We start from the raw sequence: 22625 nt of genomic DNA on the forward strand, positions 1-22625 counted from the left end.
CTTTCACCCGCTCCTTGGGTGGATTCTTTCATAAAGACACACCTTTCTCAGGAAAGTCAAAAGTTTAACTTCTAAAACACCCAGACCTTTTAAGTCTTTAGTGTACAGTATGGTGAGGTTGCAATGCCCCTGGACTTCATGAACACAAGCGTGGTTCATATTGCGCTTGTGTTACTCCAACCCTGTGTCAAAAGCATTATCTGAATTAACTTCAGCTTGAGAAGCAAAGTTTAGGTTGTCTTGTACAGTGTACAGTGTCACCTAGTGGATCCACAATGCCTATTTCACTAAATGAAAGCAGATTCATCACTTAAAGTAATGGAGTTTTGTCCTTTTCAAATACAGCCACATCAGAATAGGAATAATGAATTTCTGAATATTTCTGCAATCAAATACATAATTTAACATTAATGTATTATATTAAATAAAAAGCATGGCTTGTAGCCTTACTGCAACATATATATTTCAAGTAAGTAATTCACAGTCATATCTAAGGAGTCCTTACAGCAAGTGCTCATTCCCCCTCACCATTCAAAATACCCCAAGCACCAATGCAAGCTCAATGTTTTTTATTACTGTGCACAATTACTGACCCTTCCCTTATCTTGCTAAGACAATTAGGATACTGTTGCTGTGTTTCTCACAGGCTGTAAAATTCTACAACCCACTTTGATAGGCACTAGTATCCCAATTACTGTGTCAAGATACCGACATCAAGAGATCTCTGAGAAACAAAAGGCTTGGATACATGAAGTGGCTCTCTGCCTGTTGCAGAAAAAAACACCTATTTGGAAGGGAAAAAATCCAAGTGCATACAGTCTAAAGGGGTTGTTTCCCCATTTTGCCTATTGCAAGATTTAATTTTAGTCTTCATTTATACAACTTATACTGAATAGGATAAATCCATTAGGATCACCAACACTCCTCCTCCCCCCCCAGATCTACTCTGTAAGAAATGTTCTATTCAGGAAGCCAAGTGGAAATTGAGAAATGATTTAAATGATTTTTAACACACTGCATTTGTATATGAACATCATATTCAAAACAGAAGCTTAAAAACACACTGTGCATTAGAATTTTATCATTGCAAACCAACATTAAAAAGACTGCCATCGACTTAAAAACAAAAAAGACATTCTTATAAGTGGAAAATCAATCACCAAAACCACTAAATGTCACAGCTCAACATTCCAGAGAAGCACTGATAATTGTTAGTTATACACTGCACAAATGATATATGTCCTCAGTCACGGAAGTAGGTGCCAGTTTTTTAGGAAACTGTACATATATTGATTTTACATTTATTTAATGTGGCTGTTGTAAGACACTTTATTCTTCTGATAAACTATGATTGCTTATCAAAAGATTCTATAATTCAAGAGAAACATTCATAACATGTGTGAAAATGAAAACCACCAGCCCACAGAAATCATGCCCACAAAATCCAATTTTGTGGATTTATAGCAGAAAGGCATTAAACTACTGTCTTGCAGGAACAGCAGACTAGTCACTGAAGTATAACTGGCACAGCAGTAATGATTAAGGTGACGTGTCCTCCTGCCACAGCTGTTAATCAGCTTAATACCGGTTACATTATTGACATTCTTGTAATTACTTTTCCTACAGCACATTTGTGCAAAATGTATTTGACTTTAATTTTGAGTATTCAAAGGTGAACCCAGTTCTCAAAATGGATGGTCAAAGTGGTGCTAAATGTAGGAATTAACTCCACAAAGTATCACAATTATCACAGGTTTAACACTGAGGACTGCCTTTTTCCTTGTTAGATACAAAAATGGGTTAGTTGTACCTTTCCATCTTCTGAGCAAACACCCATGTGTTCTCCACTTTCATCCAGACTGATCTGATTTATCTTCACCGGGCTCTAGAGAAAGAAAAGAAAAGAAAAAGAAAAAAGACTTTTAAAGTTATATTTAAAGTTGCAGCAGCAATCATATGCTTTAATGACCTCTATGCTTTCTGAGATTTATGTATGAAAGGTTGTACGATGTTAAGTTGCACGAATCCAAAAAACACAGAATAGGTCTTTTTCCAATAATGCCAAAACACAGACTACTTTCCAGCCTTTTGTCTGACCCAGAAACCTGACATTTTTTGCGGTTACCTGCCTCAGAGGCCTAGAGCCCTCATGAAGGGCCAGGCTCCCAGGACTGGAGCATCTGAGTCTGTGCACCACGGCTATTCATTAACAAACTCTCCTGCTATCAAAACTCAGCATAAAACATGCTGACAACACAGGCATCAAAGCAACTGAAAATTCTCCTGGTTTGGTCTGATGGCTGTACTGGTAATTATTTCTTCCTGCAAATCCCTTCTCGGGCTTTCATTTTTGACTCTAATAGTGTTTTCAGAAGCTAGTATTAGAAGGTATTGAAGTGCAACATAGTTGTACTCAGAGAAATATTGAGAAAAGCCTTAAGACTGCACCAATTTAATAAATTTTCATTTTTCCTATCCATTTAAGATATTCTTTTACTTCTATTCTGCAGGGTTAGACAGCTTGTTACTGTTTACTTTAGCTTAAACATCTGTCCTTAAGTACTGAGGACTAACATAACATTATTTGGGTAATGCTGTGCATATCCTCTCATGTATAAAAAAAACCCTTTCAATTATATTAAATATCAAGAACCTTCTTATGTACTATGAACCTGATTTCACCCTCCGTAATATATCATCATTTCAAGCATCACTGAAGGATCCTTACCCAAGTCAGTCTCTTAGATATTTAAGAATAACTTTTCAAACTCTTACAAAGTTTTGAACAGATGGCACCACGAAACAGATCACTACTGTGATTCTGAGCATCTTAAAAGAGAAATTCATCATAGGTTTGTATGAAAAGAAAGCATCACTGGAAGAGTGCTAGAGTCATGGGGTCACATTAGATGTTACAGATGTGTGCCTAAAATACCACAAGTCCTTATAGATGCTATGGCAGATGGAATTACACCACCATTAAAAGTTTTATGAAAACATGCTGTTCAGATGAACAGCCTACAGGGGATAAAACTGAGGTCTTCTCAGAGTCTTTGGAAAGCTTTTCACCTTTTCTTTCACACAGACCAAATGTAACTCAGGGAAATGAAGTTTTTCTCACCTCCACCTTGGAAAAAAACAAAAACAAAAAACCAGAACACTAGCATTTGCCTAAATTATGTTTTCATTCTCTAAAATCTTCTTTCTAATCAAGGTTGAACAACTGCATGCTGCATTGCAGCTGGGAAAGGATGCTGCCAGCCCTTTTGCTCTCCTGTTTCCTTGCACGCAGAAGACATCGCTATTGGTCATCAGCGAGCGCTGCATGGAAATACCGCGACTGCTGCCTATCACAACATGGGCTTTCCACCCTCTGTTGCCTGCCAAAAAGTGCACTGCCAAGGAAGCCATCAACCCAACTTCCCTTGATTTATGTGCTCCAGCTGTATTTTCATCTGCTGCAGGGTGGATACGCTGACTTGCTGCATTTCTAAGCCAGAAGTGAGCACGGCCCTGGTCGTGCAGACAGCTGGTGCTCGTTCCTCCTGGCACATCTGGGGGCATCCGCTGAGAGGCACAGCTCACGTCCACTGGCCTGCTGGTGTGGTCAGTGGCCTCATGAAAGCTCTGATTCTTGGATGCTACACCCACACCTGGCTAATACCTTGGAAATGCCTTTCTAAATTTCTGGTTTGCTCAGAAAGGTGCAAGAGAAGATTTGTGTCTCTGCTGGGGGGGAGCAGGGAGGGGGGCAGACATCCACCCAAAAAAAAGAAAAAAACGTCTCCACTGCCCCCCCTACCATGAGAAACACCTCTGTCCCCCTGGAAAGGAGGAACACAGACTGTTCAGCGGAGCTCATCACGTGTTACGGTTTTTGTTCTCAGTGGTATCTAAGTTGCTGTTGCGACAACTTTCTCACAGAGGTTCTCGTCCTTTACTACTCTGCAACTAGAAAGGCAAAAAGTCCACCCTGAAATAGCACTACCCAGACACAGGGTCATACCTAAGTTCCTGCGTTCGGTCAGCCCCACTCTTCTCATCTCTCCAGCACCTAAAACCTGCCATCAGTGCTTGCAGGACAGCAAGAGCAGATCTAGCAGCATTCCTTCAACGGGCAAGAAAGTCCGAGGCAAAAAGAAACAAAAGACAGGCCAGAAGAGCCAACGACTCAGCCTGTAGGTCCACACTGTTCCCACTGCGCTGGTAAATGGCTTGGATAAAGTTTGATGCACAAAAAACAAAGTGCGGTAAGCAGGCAAGGAAGGCTGTGTTCATTATCTTGGTATAAAAGGTGAAGCTGAAGAGCAGGATGATGGACTTGATCCATCACACTGCTGTTTGGAGGCTGCACAGCACACTTCGGAGATTAAATGTGTGATTGTGCTCAGGTAACCAAACGGTGCCTAGCAAGGCAAAACTTCACCACGTACATTATTTCACATTATGTACATTTTTCACATTCAAAATTGCACGCAATACTTCAGAAATGTTTGTTGAGTAGAAATTTATTAGGAAGAAATTAAGTAGATGTGGTATTTCATGACACTGTATGTAACTGGCAATTTGTTTCAAGCCTCCTGAATGCCCAGTGCTTCTATTATTTATTTTTAACTTTTCTTTTTTTCACTTCCTTCCCAGCCCTTTTTTCCCTGTTGCCTGCACCGTACACAGAGGACACTCAGGGAAGACAAATTCATCTAAAAGCAGAGCTGCTCACTTACACAGACTTCCAGCTAATTTCCAACAGAAGACACTATGCTAGATGATGTACACAAAGTAAAGCAATCACGGAGTATTTTTTTTCCATAGCTCAAGCTGAATTGGCACTGTTGGTTACCAGCCTGTTTGCTGACTTTACCAGTCAGAACTTGCCATGCAGCTCAGAAATTGATGATAGACCATAGACTCAATAACAGTCAAGTCTGAATATTAAATGCATTTTACAGTAAAGTTATAGCAAGGTGAAGAACTCCAGTGCCAGGAACTTCTAGTTTGGCACTGAGTAACAATCAAGGCTGTAATTTCCAGAATTATATTCCACAGTAAAGCCATTTAAGATATGTACATAAAGCTATCCAGAAAATCAGAAATAAGAAACCGCCGATAAAATTAGTGTGCTATCTAAATCCACGGCGTTTCTCCTAGAATCAGCTCCAACTCATCCATTCAAATTAGTTATTTTTATAAATACACAGCTGCGTGCTACTCAACAAAGCTACTTACCATTTCAAAATTAGTCATATCCTATCAACAGCTTGTGGATAATTTTGAGATTTCAGAAAAGAGAAGCACAGACAATTTTGTGGCTTCCCCTCCCTTTCTTTTTTAAATAGATATTTTATTTATATATTAAATGTGATATTAAATATATATATATTGTGTATATATATATATATATATATACACACACACATATATATATAAAAATTAAGTGTTACTAACTCAGCCATGGAGTTACAACTCTTTTCCTTATTTATTTATTTGTTTTTAAACCTTATTCCAGCTTTCCCATTGAAGAGTTTAATTTGTTTGTCAAAAGGAATAGGTTTGGTTTTTAAAGCATAAGCACCCCTCCTGCAGCATTTACCTGCACACACTGAAAAAATAAGAAGAATCACTGAAGGTCAGAGAGGACACATAGCCACTAACCCACTTCCATCTGGAAGACTGATCATTTGATACAGTCTGAACTAGGAAATGCTCTGGGGTTTGGCCAGTTAGCTGTTTTAAACTTTTTTTTTTTTGAGGGGAGGAGGTAAAGGGGAAGGAAAAACCTCCAAATTTATAGGCATCATATTAAAAATAAATAAAATAAACAAAACAAAACTAAGAATTACAACAGTAAGGTCAAAGTGTTAATCCAAAACTTAAGAAAATCCTACTCACGTATTACTCAATAATAAATATGAACTAATCTCAAATCCTATGCCATAAAAACCTGGGCACCTGTGTATAAAATTCTGAGTTGCTAACAATTATTTAATTAGCACTACTTTGGGTAATATTTTTTTTTAATCTAATCAGGACCACTAGCTTTAGGCCAACCAAGGGAAAGAAAAAAAGGAAAAAAAAGAAAAAAGCACAAGCAAACCAAAAAAAACACCAGCAACTTCTTTTTAGTCACAAGGATACTTACAGGACTGAATAAGTAGTAGTAACACACAGTATCTATAAATCGACATGATTCCAGTCTGGCAATAAGGAGGATCCTGCTAGTTAGGAAGGGAGATACACTGAACTGATTAACCTGAGAACAGCTTCTGAATTTCATAAGTGTGGAAGTTCTGGCAAAGGAGGAAGAAATGTCTTCAGCTGAATTTCCATTAGCTGCAGTTTTCTTTCTGATGGAGACATGTTTGGAATTCTCGACAACATAAGTAAGTTTGACTGTTCAAAATCAATAATGGCAAGCTGACACTACAGAACAAAAAAATGTTACCTTAATGGAAGAAAGAAAAGTTTAGGGAGAAGGAAAAAGAGCTAGCAGGGATCTTGCTCAAACAGATCTAAATACAGGCTTTTGGAAAACTCTAAATTTAAAGGAAAGGAAAATCGAGCATCTACCAACAAATGTACCTCATGCGCTAATCAATTACCTAATGTAAAAATGCTTGAAATAAACGCACTTAGTATGGATTATGTCAGCTCTTCAATTAGGACTAAATTCACAGCCACTCAGAAAGCTTCTTTTAATTGTGTTCTTTGTGGCAACTCCTTCTCCCCTGACACTCATCATCAACCCACCTTATACTATCAGTCCCCCAACGGTGAACCTGGGAAATCAATCTGCTAATGTATAATTTGTAAAGCTCCTCTGACTAACAAATGGATAATTGATTCTTTCACAAATGCTGCATCCCAATGGATATGAACTGGATGAACAAGAAACATAAGACTGGATTTCACTCCAATTCTGTGAGAAATGCAATATTTACAAGCTAGGAATCTAAACATTTTAATAGTTGCCTGTGACTTCATGCCTTTTAGCCATGGTTAGCAGGCAAGCAACAAACACATTAAGAGTGTGAAAAGCAAAGCAGTGTTCGATCATACTTGCTGCAAAGCTCGTTCTACTTCAAGAGGTTCCCAATGCTAATACAAGCCATTTATGCAGCATTTTCATCCACTCTTTAAGAAGTATTTTCAAGAACTTTCCCTAAATTAACCCAAAGATTCTTAATTATCCACCTACGCACATGCATGCATATATACTTACCCACAGGAGAAAATCATCCCTAAGTCTTTTTTGCTGCGTTATGTTGTTATCTACCTAACCATTCTGTAGCTGCTCTTCATACTACAGGAAAACTGTATAAACTAGAGTTTAAACTGTAATAAAAAAATTAAACAAATCTGTCTCCTAAAAGTTCCTGTTTTACACTTATTCATGTGTTTCCATCTGCACAACATTCACATAAACACGTAAAACTCCAGTGTTCAGCAATACAATCTCACTTTTTAAAAAGTTAATCCATGGGAATATGAACTACTATCTTTCTGTTTGTACTGTTTTCACCATTAAAATGGTGGAAATACCTCTTTCCAATGGAAGCGATTACTTCTACCATGGAGGTCTGGTGTCAAATGCTGATTTGTAAACAAACTGCCTTAGCTATTGTCATATTTAAGCAAAGATGCTCTCTGTATATAAGCCTTGCACTAGCAGGATGAGGAACTTGCTCTAAATAAAGCCTCAACGCTTCAGCTTTTACATCCATATATTAGATGTTCTATACACCACTGAATTACGAAAAACACTGTTGTTAAGACTACTGGAAAAAAAAGAACTCGGCAAGTACTGAATGTTCTTTCTCCAAGGGTGTCTTTCCAATTCGAAATGATAACCTCAGCCCACCTAGAAGAAAGTCTAATTTAACTAACTGGCCAAAAAAGAACTTCTACTTTTTAAGGTCTTTTCATTTTGGGAAGTGAGAGGAGGTGACAGGAAATATAGCAAACAGTTGAAGACACTGTCAATATTTAAAAAATATTATGGTGCTGTACTGACTTATGCATAGTTTGCATATTTGTTGAGTCTTACTAACACAATAGAGTGAAAAGGAATCCAGAAAAGCAAATTTTGATGCTATTTCATGGTTTATATACAACATGGTATAAGTACGTATACACCTATGCATACATGCACATCTGAGAAACATGTAGCAAAACAAGGGTTTAAATTGAAAAGTCAGCTTTAAAAGTTACAGAACAAGCTGTTTGCCACTGTCTCCAATAGAAATAGCATATTCTGACTTTACAATATGAATTTTCATTTGCTGAAAATGTACTAATATCCACACCAAAGAGGTTTTGTTCAGCAATACTGGTAGTATTCTGATACGTGAGGATTCCTGCTCCAGTGCTTTTCCTATAACACTCTTGAATCTGTCATTCTCCAAATGAAAAATGGGAGATTATATTGGTTAGACGAAAAGGGAGGGGGGAAGGCTGGGGAGAGTGACAAGGTCTGGGACACAGAACAATAACAACATTAACTTTTATTTTGTCTGCGGGAAGGCAAACCTTGCCTACAAAAAAGAAAGATCTCAAAAGCTTGTCAGAATGTAAGGGAATATGAGGACAAGGAATCTCTAATATACGGTCTAAGAAAGTGAGAAAGACCAAAAAGCCTACAGTGATTTCAATATTTTCCACATCAGTGAATCCCTTAATCTTGTTTGTCAACTACAGGGACTAAGCAAAAATACATCCAAAGAGAAAAATTAACAAGGGATCTCCCTAAACCTGTAGTAGTTGCTACATAATCAGAATGCTCGTCTAGGAATGACCAAGCTATGACTGAAAACAAATCTATACTGAAAGCCTATACCTCCTCCTAGCCACATTTAACCGTTAGCTAATTCCTGACAGATACAAAACAGAATCTCATTTCTCTTAAAACACTGGCGTGTAAAGCTGTGTCCTTCTGGGAGCTTTGCGCCATGGCAAACAAATTACTCCCTTTTCCTCCTCTCCCCAGGTCCCCTTCACAACCACTGTGTAACTGCAAGGCCTCAAAGATGAAATGTCCTAAGCCTGCCTCTACTTCACTGTTGCTATCTCTGTATTAAAGCATCTGAGAATATGGAACAATATTCCTCAGCACACACTTATGGGGAGGGCTGAAGTAAGAGCTGATGTTGGGGAGCCAAGTAAGGGCTGCAGGCGATAACTACGTATACGTGCCTCAGACAGTGCAGCGCATGGTGGGAGAAGACTATTCCATGCCACCTGGAGGCTCACCTCACTGATTTCTCTAACTGCTTTCTTTTCAGAATGGCTCCCCAAGCACTGCGAACTTGGAGAACTCATCACGGAACATCAGTTTCCACACAGGCTACTGCGTTATAAATTGGGCTTTGGAGAACAATACTAAAAAATGTATATAAATCTCTGAGGATCAAACTTAGTGGGGCACTTTCATAGGCTGTTTTTAATAGAAAAACACCAGCACTGTCATTAACGCACTTAACAGGATTTTGTAGAATTTTAGAAGTGGGAAGTTTGAGATTTTTCTCCATTTCTTGATAAACCACAGTTGAAAGAAGTGACTGATGAGAGAGGCCAACCAGGTCATACAGTGTATGTTCTTGTCAGGACAGGTTTGCTTTAGAGATTATTTTATTGGTGCTTTGACCAAACAACTTTTAAAGAAGCAATGAGGCTCTTTACTGTCCTTTTCAGGGGTCATTCATTGTTTTGCCAGCATCACTTCCAGGAAGGTTTTCACCACAACCATGACAATCCCCCTCCCTGACATAACACAGAACAGAGGACACGACCACAGGGCACCCAGCATCCCTGCTTTTCCATATGCCCATTACAAAGCTATTATCCTCGCCACAACCACATAGTTTTCATCCTTCTATCAGCTCCTGCAATGAAAAACTGTAGTAAGTATTTTTTTTCCAGTTATTTTAGCCTGCCAACCATCCTACTATAGATGATGATCCCAGTCCAGTACCTACTGAAACCAGTCAAAAGATCTCCCACTGATTCAATCACAGAACACAAATATTATGAAGGAAGAACTCCCTTTCCTGGCTGAAAAAAAGACATAGCTAGTCACATCCTTGGCACTGTTGAATATTACACTGGGTGATCAATGCTGAAGTTCAGCCAATAGCTAAAACTGAAGTGACATTTTTCCATGTTGATAACATCCCGTTATCAACACTTGTATAGAGCTGTCTGCAAGAATAAATACATTTCTCGATTACTGAAAGCATTCTATTCTCTTCGGACACCAACTCAGAAACTTTGTTTATTTGCAGTTGTGTCATTTGAGCAAGTCTCACAAACCTGGCAGAGAGATCCTCAAAAATGATCAATTTTGGGTTTTGGATTCTTGAAAGGATCCTAAAAAATTCTGTAAATCAAAAAGATGGGCGGAGAGGGAGGAGAGTACTCACACAAGTAGAAACTATTAATCTTGAAGTGCCCTGTAACTTACTATAAGTGGCAAATCATATGCAGTATTCTTACTGTGGCAGTAAGATAGGGAAAGCTAAATGTGAAGATGAATTGATCCTGTGCAACTTCCACATGGCATTTGCATATAAAGAGGCTCTATTTCAATACCAGCAAGTGTAGACATCTTTGCTTATAATAAGCTTTATTTAATGTAGGTCCAAAAACACAAGCAGATTCATTCATTCTTCCATCTTTATCCTGCTCACATTTCAAAGCTCCTATCTTCAAGAACTGCCAAGGCCTGTAGCAATTACAGATTTCTGTTCTGAGTCAGGGTTGCAATGCTAAACACAAAACCAGCAGATTTCTAAAATCTCTTAATCTTTTACTTATTTCTCTGGGCCACAGGACTGTGAGTGGAACCAGCTCCCTCAGCAGCGTCACAATAGAGATGATCAGCTTTTAAGTAGCTACTTTTGTCAACAAGCAATATGAGGGTATTAACACCCAAGACCAGTGAAATCTGGACTGTCCATATGTAGCATTCCATCAGGAGTGCAACAAAAACTACTACACACCGTCATGTCTGTTAAAGCAAGTTGGTCTCATCCTTTAGATGTGAGTCTTCATTAGATTTACAAAGTTCATTATCAACAATATCTTACCCCCTATGGGAAAAAAAGGCTTAGTTTTGCCTTCATATTTTGTTCATCATATTATGCCCCTGTTATGTCATTCTATGTTTTAAGTAGTGTTGCATTTTTATTGTTAACAGAAACAAAGGGCTGCAGCTCTATCATTAATGTCAACTTATATAAAAAACATCGTCCTCCAGAACTCAGTTGCTTTGGACTTTCTAACTATGAAAACATTTTCTAATGCAAATAATATTTTATTAATGCCAGAACTCTGAATAATTCTGACAAGCAAACTGCTATTATTTTTTATATGTGCACGCAAGTGCCTGCCTTCGGTGTACACAAAAATATCATTCAGGTATAATACGCCATTTAACAAAAGGAAAACAGCTCTAGGAATCAGCAGTATACCAGCTTCTTCGAAGGCAAACCTTTCCATATCCTTCCTATGTTTTTAAAGGTTGTAAGGATTTAGAAGACACATCTGTGTTACCTGAAACTAGCTGTTTCATTGCTGATAATAAAAACTCTAGAGCAATTTGGCCCAGTAGTCCAGCAGCATATCAACAAAGAGGACTTGGGGAGGGTATGAGACAGGTGTGGCACAATATGCTTTTGAGATGACTGGAAAAAGGAATAGACAAAGCACTGAACATATGCCTTTGGCTGGTAAAAATCACCTGGTCAAACTTGACCAAGTTCCTAGTAGGGCACAGACATCCCCAATGGCTGAGAATCTGAGGTTTCTTCGGAGAGAGAGAACAACCTAGTCTTGCCAGGAACAAAGCCACTGGAAGGCACAGAAAAGTATAAATACTCTGTATTAACAGTTGTTTGAGATATACTGGCACTCCTCTGAGGGTTTCTTTTAGGTGCCAATTACGCTCTAGTAAAATAATACTCTGCTTACATCTGATATGAAAAAATAATACTGTGTATGGTTGTTTCTTTAACGGTTATGTGCATGGTTATGTCCTTCAAATTAGAAGCTATGCTTCTGTGTTATTCTTAAAAGCAAATAAACTTCGTTGCTTAATTGTCAAATTGTGGTGTGTAGGGAAATTTAAAACAAAAAAAGCCAGTAATAGTTGCAAAGAAAATGAATTTTCTAAATAATCACAAGATACAAGATGCAGTATACATTCAAGCAACAAATGTTACCAAACCAGGATGGTGAAAGAGTTCAGGAAAAAAAATAAAAAAACAACCAAACAAAAAGAACTTTTTTTTAATGTTTCTGCATAATGTCACAAGTAATTTTGTTTGAAAATGCCACATGTAAACACACTTAGCAGAATTATAGTAGGTCTTCTATTTGATCTTTCACAAAAATAGATTCAGAGTTCCTGCAAGGTCTGACAAAAAAAAACAAAAATACATTGAAAACTTTGCCCTTTGGTTGACCAACAGGCTACATTAAAGGCTGTAGAATTAATGTTCTAAATGTCTAGCATTCTCCCATAATGAGATATCTTCCCCTACAATTTTCCAGATATTAAAGATTTATTTGAGAAAGCCCACAGAGCAGGATAGAATGCTACTAAATCAACAGAAACTGACTTGTTTGCTATCTCTAGGTGACTGTGACAAAACAGTATTCAGTAACAGCCCTTTACCTCATTAAAGAGCGACATTAACAAACTCATTCTGAAATCAGTGACATTGAGGAGGGCTTCTAAGGTACCTGAACATAGTACCTTAAGAGTTGGTCATGACATATGACTGACAGACAACAAAACATCCACTCCGAAGAAGAGTGATGGATATTAAAGAACAAAATGGAAACTTCTTCCTATGCTTCTATGTCAAGAAAAAAAACAAAAACAAACAAAACAGAAAAAACAACATGCATTTTGAGAGTAATGAAGTTATAGAAAGACATTCGGCCTAAGGATGGGGTTGACATCCTTCTCAAAAGAAGGTATATGGACAACGTAGCTGCTAGTGAAAAGTCAAAGAAGGAAAGAAATGACTGCAGTCCCAGAAACAGCTGATAAAGTACACAAGCTTTATAGTTTTAATAGAAATTAAATATACAGCAGAGAGATTACCGTTTGTGACTACACAAGCCTATGTTTGACTTGTACAAGCTAACCTCATTTAAAAAACAAGTGTCTGGACCACGCAAGATCTTCTGTAGCTGAACCTATACTCCCAATTAAACTTTTTACATTACTCTGCATTAAGCTACGGCTATTACAAGTTACAAGCTTGAAAGAATAATTGAAGGCAATAGCCATCTTTCCTTCAGTTTTGAGCTTATAAAAATTAACTGTACATGACACAACTGAAATATTCAATATTTCACCCAGACATCAAGCAATATATCTAGTAATAACAAATAATTTCCACATCAATCTGATCTATTTATTCAAGTAAAAATTCAACCAACACTCCACTCAAGGTAAGAGGGATACAGTGGATAAAAGGTGATGTGCAAAACTTCTACAAGACATTTTTTGTTTCAACCTTGTTGAGGGAAGTGAACGTCCCACTCTGAGCTGGTGCAACCTCACCTTGAGCACTGCATGCGGTTTTTGGTGCCACAATATAAGAAGGACATAAAACTAATAGAGAGAGTCTGAAGAAGGGCAACAACGATGGTGAAGGGTCTAGAGGGCAAGACACATGAGAAGCAGCTGAGGTCCCTTGGTTTGTTAAGCCCAGAGCAGAGCAGGCTGAGGGGAGGCCTCATGGCGGCCTGCAGCTCCCTCATGAGGGGAGCGGAGGGGCAGGCGCTGAGCTCTGCTCTCTGGGGACAGCGACAGGACCCAAGGGAACGGCATGGGGCTGGGACAGGGGAGGGTCAGGCTGGATATCTGGAAAAGGTTCTTCACAGAAGAAGGTGGTTGGGCACTGGAACAGACTCCCCAGGGAACTGGTCACAGCACTGAGCCTGCTGGAGTTCAAGAAGCATTTGGACAATGCTCTGAGGCATATGTTTTGATTTTATGTAGTCCTGTGGGGAGCCAGGATTTGGAGTCAATGATCTTTGTGGGTCCCTTCCAACTCCAGATGTTCTGTGATTTGTCATACAAGAAACTTTTATAGACCTAGAAAATAACAGCTCTGATACCACAACTTTACCCAGTCAAAATAACTCACTTCTCATCAAATGACAGACGTGCAGGTACACTATGACTCCTGCTAAGGAAGGGTCCTAATATTCAGTAGCATCATAGTTCCCATTGAAAACACTCCAGATTACAAACAACCTGGAGTGGTTTGTAGGCACAATAACAGGAAAACATTATGATACACACTTTCCAACCCTTTATAAGATCCAAAATTACAGACCCAAAGGCCATGCAAGTTACTCCCACAACTACTATAAAGAAAACCTCTGGACTCCCACAACTACTGTAGAAAGCTCTGAACTCCCAAATAATCTACAGCTAAAATGAAAAGACAGGTAGACAGAAACAGAAGGAAGGCTATTATATTGGGTGTAGACATCCAAGTCTTAAAAGCAAAACTCTGAAGAATGTCACTTTTCTCCAGTTTTCCCACTGGGCTGAGCTAGGGGTTAAACTCAAAGCACTGAAGCCATGGGACCGCACCACCAACTTGGCTGGTAGGTCCCACAGAGGGGAAGGACGCTTCCCTGCATAGACACACTTTGCTATCAGAACATGAATTTTTTACTTCATTTTATTGGAGCCCACATTTATAGCAGCATGCCTTTTTTTTTTTTTTTTTTAAACAAATAGCAGGATTTCAGCTTCAAATTTAACAGGCACACTGACATGCTGCAAATACTAACACAGAGCTACCCAGATCTTTACTCTAAATTCCATTGCTTCGTTTCATTTCCCGACTAAGTCTTTTTTCATAGTCTGACAGTGACAACTAAAATGATGTAGTTAAAGTAATAAACAGGGAATTTTAAGTAGCCTGTCAAAATAAGTGACATTTATATCATCTTAGTCTTAAACTCTCATGTAAAGTTCCATTCAAAACAACTTCTTCATTATACAATCAAATGCTAAAAGTTACCTCCCCCATTGAAAGATGCTGCATTATCTCTCTCAACAGTTAGTGGATTTTGCATCAATTCCAGCAACAGCATTCAGTGCTCGGCAACTGCTGCTTCTTCATTAGGAAATATGGTTTTCTTGTTAGCAATTAAACTCTTTCAAAAGCCTGTCAAGCCAACAGAAACCTCTGACATCTGTTTGCAACTTTCTGAGGTATCAGCAACACCAACAGGCCATTGATTCATCTTTAAGCAAGCAACGCTCTTGCTCCAGAAGCTTCAAGTGCTGTAACTTTCTAAAGTCTAAGGACAATAATATTACAGCTGAAGGAACTCCTCTTTGAATTTTCAAGGTAGCAGAGAGGACCTGGTGATTTTGAATTTCTGACACTCTGATTAAAACAACAAAGAAATAATTAGTACTACACAATGGGAAACAATTAGAAAAAAAAATTGAGTTCAGGAAAAAAAATCTGCAAAAAATGGGCCTCTACTTAATTGTTTCATTCTCTCTTTCTGAAATTCCAGCACTCTTGAACAGCTCACGAATGTTGCATGCAAAGACTACTTCAACTTCTTTGCATTAATAGAAGCTTTAAAATGCTATTTACATTTGTTTTCTAGGCTCATGCATCATCTTTGAAGCACCTCTGATGCATTAAACATTTAAATCCTCCCCTACTCGTAAAATAGGCTGTGTTTCCACTCCATACAGAGTATCACTGGCACCAGCCAAGACTTCTTACTGTTTTCGCTTTAAGTTTGATGTTTATTAGAAGACTAGAACGGGGACAGGTTTTCTTGCCCTTTAGAAGGTTTTTGATTTGTTACTTAACTAAACATGTTTGTATGGCTTTCTTCATACCTACAAGTCTTTAATCCACAACATGTCAGTTGAAGCAATAATTATATTAATAAATTGTAGACAGTCTAAGAGGAAAAGAAAGATGGAGAGGCATTTGGAATTAACATGCTGTGAATCAGTCCTGCATCATCCTTTGTCAGTGGCATTAGCAGGCTTTCCCCCCCCCCCCCCTTTCTTGTTGCCTTTTAGTAATAATTTTCAGTGCATTTGACACATTTCATCTCACTCAATGCACTGAACCCTAATACAACAGAACACCAGTTTGTCAAACATACGTTATTTGAGGATGCATATCAGTTAATCTTAGGCGGCTGACATTGTCAAAGACAGCTACACTGGTGAGAGCTAAAAACACACTAAGCAAGGAGGAAAGAAGATCGTGCAAGGATCACAAGTGTGGCCATTGAGATACCAGCACCACCCAAGGCAACCCCCACAAATTCCTGTCTCATAATTCTCCCCAAACCAAAAATCTCCCAAACGGTTTCAAAACAAACACTTTCACTGTTGTTGGTAAGAGGAGTTGCAAACCTGAAAAGACTAGTAGTCCACCTGGTACGGACCCAGCATCAGGTATTTTAAGAGCAGGATGAAAGAAAGACTGTTCTGAAGACTTCTTAGCCATTGAGGTTAGTTTCACAGAAGCCTCAGTGAATTTTATGGGTCAAAATAGAGCACACAAATAAATCTTTGCAACACTAGAAACAGTATTTGTAATTCAGCATCAAAACAATGTGGGTATTCTAAGGACACTACAGGATGAAGTTCTAAAAGATTTCTTCAAAAAATAACCAGAGTATTAAGGTAGCAGAACTTACATGGCTGCCAGGCTTTACATTTTAGTGTTTCTTGCAGGATGTGTTTTTGTTTTTGTTTTTAATTAATTCAGACTTCAACAGGAAGGTCATCATCCAGAAATTGACCATCTTAAAGATTCTGCAACATACCTGTCAGTTTTCTCTCTCAAAGTTCACAGGAACTGAAGACATGATAAAGTAATTATGCTGTAAATCCTCTGAGATCAGTCTCTATTTCTGTGTCACAATTTGGATCAAATCCAAATGTGAGCCAATATAAAACACAACTGACTTCTCATAAAAACAAAATTCATATTTGTTCAACTTCCAAGCCCATGAACATGGTTATTTGAGATTAATAGAGAGAAATGGAAAATCGAGAAGACTAAAACAGAAGTAATATTTTCTACATCTATATAACTTTTTTGGGGGATGGAAGGGGAACATCCTTATGTCTCCCTCTCTATGGTACAGTTTTACTTAACTATGGCCAAAGCAAAATCACCAAAACTCAAACATGAAACATATCTACACCACTGTTAAAAGGAACACTTAATATCACCCATAAAAAAAAAATCCCTCTCTTAATTCTGGTTTATTTCACATACTGACAGTATTTGGAATCTAGTGACTTAAAGTTTCACCTGTAAGGTTTGTTTTCCCTATTTACACATTTAACAGACTGAGATGTATAGAAAAGTAATTTTTGTTTTTACCTTGGCTTAAAAAAAAGCACAAACTGAGTAAGGCTCAAATGCAGAGCAATTCCTTGAATTACGTAACTGATTTCTTCTAGATGGAAGGCTTCACATTACTACCTTACTATTTCTGCCATCCCATAGGACAGAATACATCTGCTAAATGGAATCTTTCAAAATGCAAAACTTGTAAAATTCACTCCCAAGGAATACTGTTCACCACAAATAATTCAAGATGTTGCCTACTCTCTAAGAAGAGACTATTTTAGTTACTTGGAACAATTTTTAAATGCTACTGATTTCCAGAAATTCTCTGGAAATCTTTCTCCTATTTAGAACTTCAAATCCTTCTCCTATTTGCTTCTTCAAGGTAGAATCACACCAGCTATTCAGCAGCAGAAGCACTTCTCAGAGGGAACTTGCTCATTCCGGACTCAATGAAGAACCAGAGAATATGTAACCAGAGAAAATACTCTTTGTCACAGAGAATTTACAAGAGAATGTTTTGCATCTATAGGAGTTCAAGAAGTAGCTTGCTTCTTTTCAAGAAAAATGTAGGTTTTCTTTGCGATTCAACACACAGCAATGCTCTAATGCATAGACAGACTGTTCTGTTCAACAACATCCAGTAGATCCAAATAAAAGATTTTCTTTAAAAGCCAAGTGCTTCTTGATCAAAATAAATTTTCTTCAAATTAAAAAAAAATAATGCACCCTTTCTACCTGATCCATGTTATAATTTATCTGTTGCACAGAGGACTTGTACCATTACAAAAAAAAGACATACTAAGAAGAGACAGAAATAAATATTTTCTTCCCATTCTTCATCTTAAAAAGCAGCTTTTAATCAAAAAATATAGTTAAAAAAAGAAATCATTGCCATCTCTATAAGAAGGCGCAGCACAAAAATCTTTAGCTTGAAGCCAGGAAAAGACTGGAAAACATGTAAAAACATAAAAGCTATAGAGTAGAAAGTGGTTCATATGGCCTAACCTTAACGTCATCATAAGAAACGACCCTCCCAGCAGCCACTGGTAGGACTTTAATAATAAAGAAAAGCAAAGGAAAGAATAGCAGATTGGAGTGAATGGTGTAAAGAGGATGGGGATTTTGTTTTACAATTTTTAATAGAAACTACGATCCCTTATGACTTGCTGTACGCCTAGGCAATGCCCTACATCTTTACACAGAAAGATGAGGATTTCACCTTTAGGAACCAGTGCGGGAGAAGAAGGCCTTGGTCATGCACCTAAAAGAAAGATGACAGCACTACAGATGAACTCTTCCAAGTGCCTGACCTAGAGAGGAATGAATACACGTCTAAGACATTTAATGCCTGTCTCCAGAGAAAATCTCCACTTCATTTGAGCAAGTCTTTGAGTCAAGTCATTTACTTCAGCAATAGAAGCAAAGAATTTGTATATGCTTTACTCTGGTCTTTCCCAAACAGATTACTCTAAAGAGAAAGAAACTGCATCTTTAGCAAGTAGCATACATGTAATCTAATTGGTACTAGAAGGCAGACACCAAAAGCCTTTCCTCTTTTGAAATGCAGTCAGCATCTCCTTTGTAGTGCCAAGGAACATAAAAAGCTAAAAGAAATAGAAGAACATCATTAGCTTGACTTTTATTAATACCCAGGAAGGTCACTGTTAATCTGACTGTTGTTATCTATAAAATTTTCTCCAAAGGTTGTGCCTAGGAGATTGGGTTTTGGCTGAGACTTTTTTCCCCTTGCACAACAATTGTGTAATTAGATTTTTCAAAAATATAAACAAAACCTTTCACCCCTCCCATGCAGCTAGCTGTGTCAGCTTTAGAACATACGTTCCCTCTGCAAACATGCCAATGTCTTGCGATGGATATTCTGACAAGGGCTGACATTGCTATGAAAAACTGATGCTTGGTTACCAGATTTTGTGACAATACCAGAAAGGGAAAAAGAATAAAGATTTAAAATTGCTAATCCCCTTCCTCCCACCCTCATGGAAAACGGAGAGATTGAAAAATAAGTATTAAATATATAAGACTGAAAATAATAAAATAATAATAAAAGAACAGTAAGATCAACAAATATGCACAATTAAAAGAAACGTTTAACATTCTGAAACAATTTTAAATTGAGCATTTCAGTCATCCTCTAATATCAGGAACCAAAATAAAAAAAAAATCTGCCTCTTCTCCTTCAATCAATACACTCCCTTAAGAGTCCAAGCTTCAAAACATTCACATAAAATATTAGCGCTATATATTTGCAGTAGATAAACTGAACTGGCAAGGCAATCAATCAATTTTCAATTACTTGTGGCAAGTAGATAAGACGATAGTGTACACACTAACAACTGACAATAGTCACCTAATGAGCAGGCTCAAACCTTATGGAAGTCACAAGCCTCTGGGGGTCCATAATTAATAATAACCATTAACAATCATAAATATGTATTTCCTCTTCTGTCTTCACCAAGAAAGTTTATTACATGTAAACTGAGATGTCCTCATCACAAAACCATCCAGTGCAACTTATTTCAAGGACCACAAAATGTCTCTTGTTTTATAGGGGGCAGGAGGGGCATAATTCATGAAATGCATTAGCAAAATTTCAGGTGTAGCAAAAGCATTAATTTATTTATTACTTAGTATATCACATCATTTTACATCCCAGTAGATGTGTTCTAAATAATACCATACTTACAACGTCAAACTTCTGTGTGATGTTCCCCTGGACATCAAGTAAATAAACTTTGCCATAATGCGTTCCCAGTGCCAAAAACTGTAGAAGAAATAGATAGATTATACAAAGAGAAGACACCACAACCAGAACTACAGCAATGCTAAATGAACTCCAGGATGTTTAGCAGATCAATGATTAGCAGCACTCAGAAGAAAAAAAAAATAACTTCTATAGACAAAGCTTATTTTAACTGCACCTAAAGAATAAAACGGGGCTTCCAGCCCATATTACTGTGATAGTGCAAGTTAGCTGTCAGAATGAGTCATGAGGACCCTCATCTACTGACAACTAATGGTGTGTCTGCAGTCCGTACACACTGCCTGATGGACTGTGGCAGCAAATTAAAAATGCAGTGTGAAAGCAAGGACTAACACAGACCTGAAACAGTTCTGGGCTCCCTTCCGCAGCTTTCTTTCAATTGCAGTGGTTTCCTTTGGGCTTTATTTTAAATTTTCCTTCATCATTAACACAAAACAAACCATTGAAACACAGGAAAAGGCCACTGGTAAAATACTGCTGGATTATAGAAGGTCTCTGGCTGCATTTAAGCACAGAGATAACCACTGGGTTTGCTTTCTTTCACATAGTAACACTTCTATGTCAAACACTCTCAAGATAAATAATGCTTCTCCTTGGCAATCTCAGGGGTTTCATTCCAAAAATAGGTAACAAAATAAAGAAATCTCCACACAAATACATACAACCACAAACTTATTTTGATACAAACAAGACTGCAATTGATTCTGAGAGATCTGCTGTTAATTGAACCATGTGAACTACTCCTAAGTAGTACCGAAGTTCTTCCTTTTCTGTTCGATTTATGACAGAGGTTTCTCTTATTCCCCCTTTCCTTTTCAGCATTACTTAAATAGTCTAGGCTCCTCAATTCTCTGTATTTCACTGCATGTGAGCATGCTTCATTGCAACCTATAATGAAATGCTCAAATTTACAGGCACTGCTAAGCGTGTCAGTCAGGCAGCACAATCTTTAAAAAATAACCTTACAGAAAGTCAAGGTTTAAAAGGATTTATCAAAATGGAATTGCTTAAAATGAAATTTCAGTTCAGGCACTTAAAATATGAAGCTACATTAAAAGGAGTCAAAAAAGGGAAAGAAGGAGTTCATTAGAAATTCATCCCCTGCAATGCCTTTCACTCCTGCAAGGTTGCCTTTTTTCAGGAAGAAAAAAGTCCCCCGGGTAAAAAAATCAATACTGGTTAATAAAACATCAGGTGTGCAGACATAACTAGGTATGACTATTCCACTGCACAGGCCTGCTTGAATGCACCAGGTGCCATGACGATTAGTCATCCAGTGCAGACAGCAAGCCTGGTGAAAATATGACGCTTTAGCAGCAAAAAGAAAAGAAAATAATAATAATTCTGGGTGGAAATTAGTCGGAATACGGATTCCTAGCAAAGTTAAAGTGCTTTAATCAGAGACATATTTTACATAGCACTACGTCATTTTGTTAATAATTAGTCTTTAGCAGGGCTTTTCCCGTTTTAGCAGGAAAACAAAAAAAATCTAACCAAAGAACACCCTCACAAAACCTATGACCCACCTTCATTCTTCAGCTCCTTTTCCTAAAGACTCTGGCACCTACCTTCTAACCATATTGATCCTTCTTATAAATAGTGTATCTAGTTTGCTGGAAAACTAAAAGTGTTGGGATACTTAAAACAGCTTTCCTGTATTGTCACTCTTTGTGACACCACAGTTAAAGCTGTATATATGCACTTCCTTACAGAAAAATCCTGTTTATTTCTTGGCTTTCAAAATTTACCTGAAGCTCAGAAAGGTAAGGCAAACAGCTCACAGACCAGGATGAAATGCTTGCCAATTTTCAAAATATCCGTTTAATTCTAAGTTGCCAAAAACATTTTAAAAAGACTTATTGTTTTCATTCCCACAGTTAAAATACACGCTTCATCTCAACAGCCTCTTGAGCCATGGCAACAGTCCTTTGAGTAAAAGAAACACAGCACAAGTCAATCTAAAAATATAGCCAAATAATAGAGATAGATGCCTCAACAATAACCGTTAAGGAGCTATTACTGGCTGTGAAAGATTATACATTCAGAAAACAGCAATTATGTTTTACATACTAAAAGTTACTTGACAAATCATTAACTCATACTTTCAGATGTTCTTTAGCATTCTTCGATATTTTAAAAATGCTCTCCAATATTTATAAAAGACAAGAAAACAAAGCAATTGTTTCAATCAAAGAAACAGCTGAAGTTTCTTCACTGCAAGAACAAAGAAACAATTCTTAGTAAAATTTATTTACTTTTCATTGTCGATCCCATTCTCCCATTCATTCTTGTACATCTGAAACTTTAATAGTACTAAAGCATTAAAAAAAAAAAGATTAAAAAAGCATTGTAATTCCTTTCCTTCACACTGTATTAACAGAAACTCAGCTGTCTACCACAGCTAGATAAATACTAATCTGGCCCTTGGCATGATCAAGTCTGTTTTCAGGGATTCAGGCTGTATA

The 22625-nt window shown here is 37.7% G+C and overlaps 1 protein-coding gene across 1 annotated transcript in view; it reads right to left on the reverse strand.

Moving 5' to 3' along the window:
- The window catches only part of VPS41 (VPS41 subunit of HOPS complex), a 107476-nt gene that overhangs the window by 65543 nt on the left and 19308 nt on the right, over nt 1-22625 (reverse strand). The window contains exons 4-5 of the mRNA XM_083823116.1: nt 20083-20160; nt 1811-1885 (exon numbers count right to left, since the gene is read on the reverse strand). Of these exons, the coding sequence (XP_083679242.1) occupies nt 1811-1885; nt 20083-20160 (153 nt within the window). The remainder of the gene's footprint in view (nt 1-1810; nt 1886-20082; nt 20161-22625) is intronic.

The sequence above is a fragment of the Anser anser genome (assembly GCF_964211835.1).
Source record: "Anser anser genome assembly, chromosome: 2".
NCBI lineage: Eukaryota > Metazoa > Chordata > Aves > Anseriformes > Anatidae > Anser > Anser anser.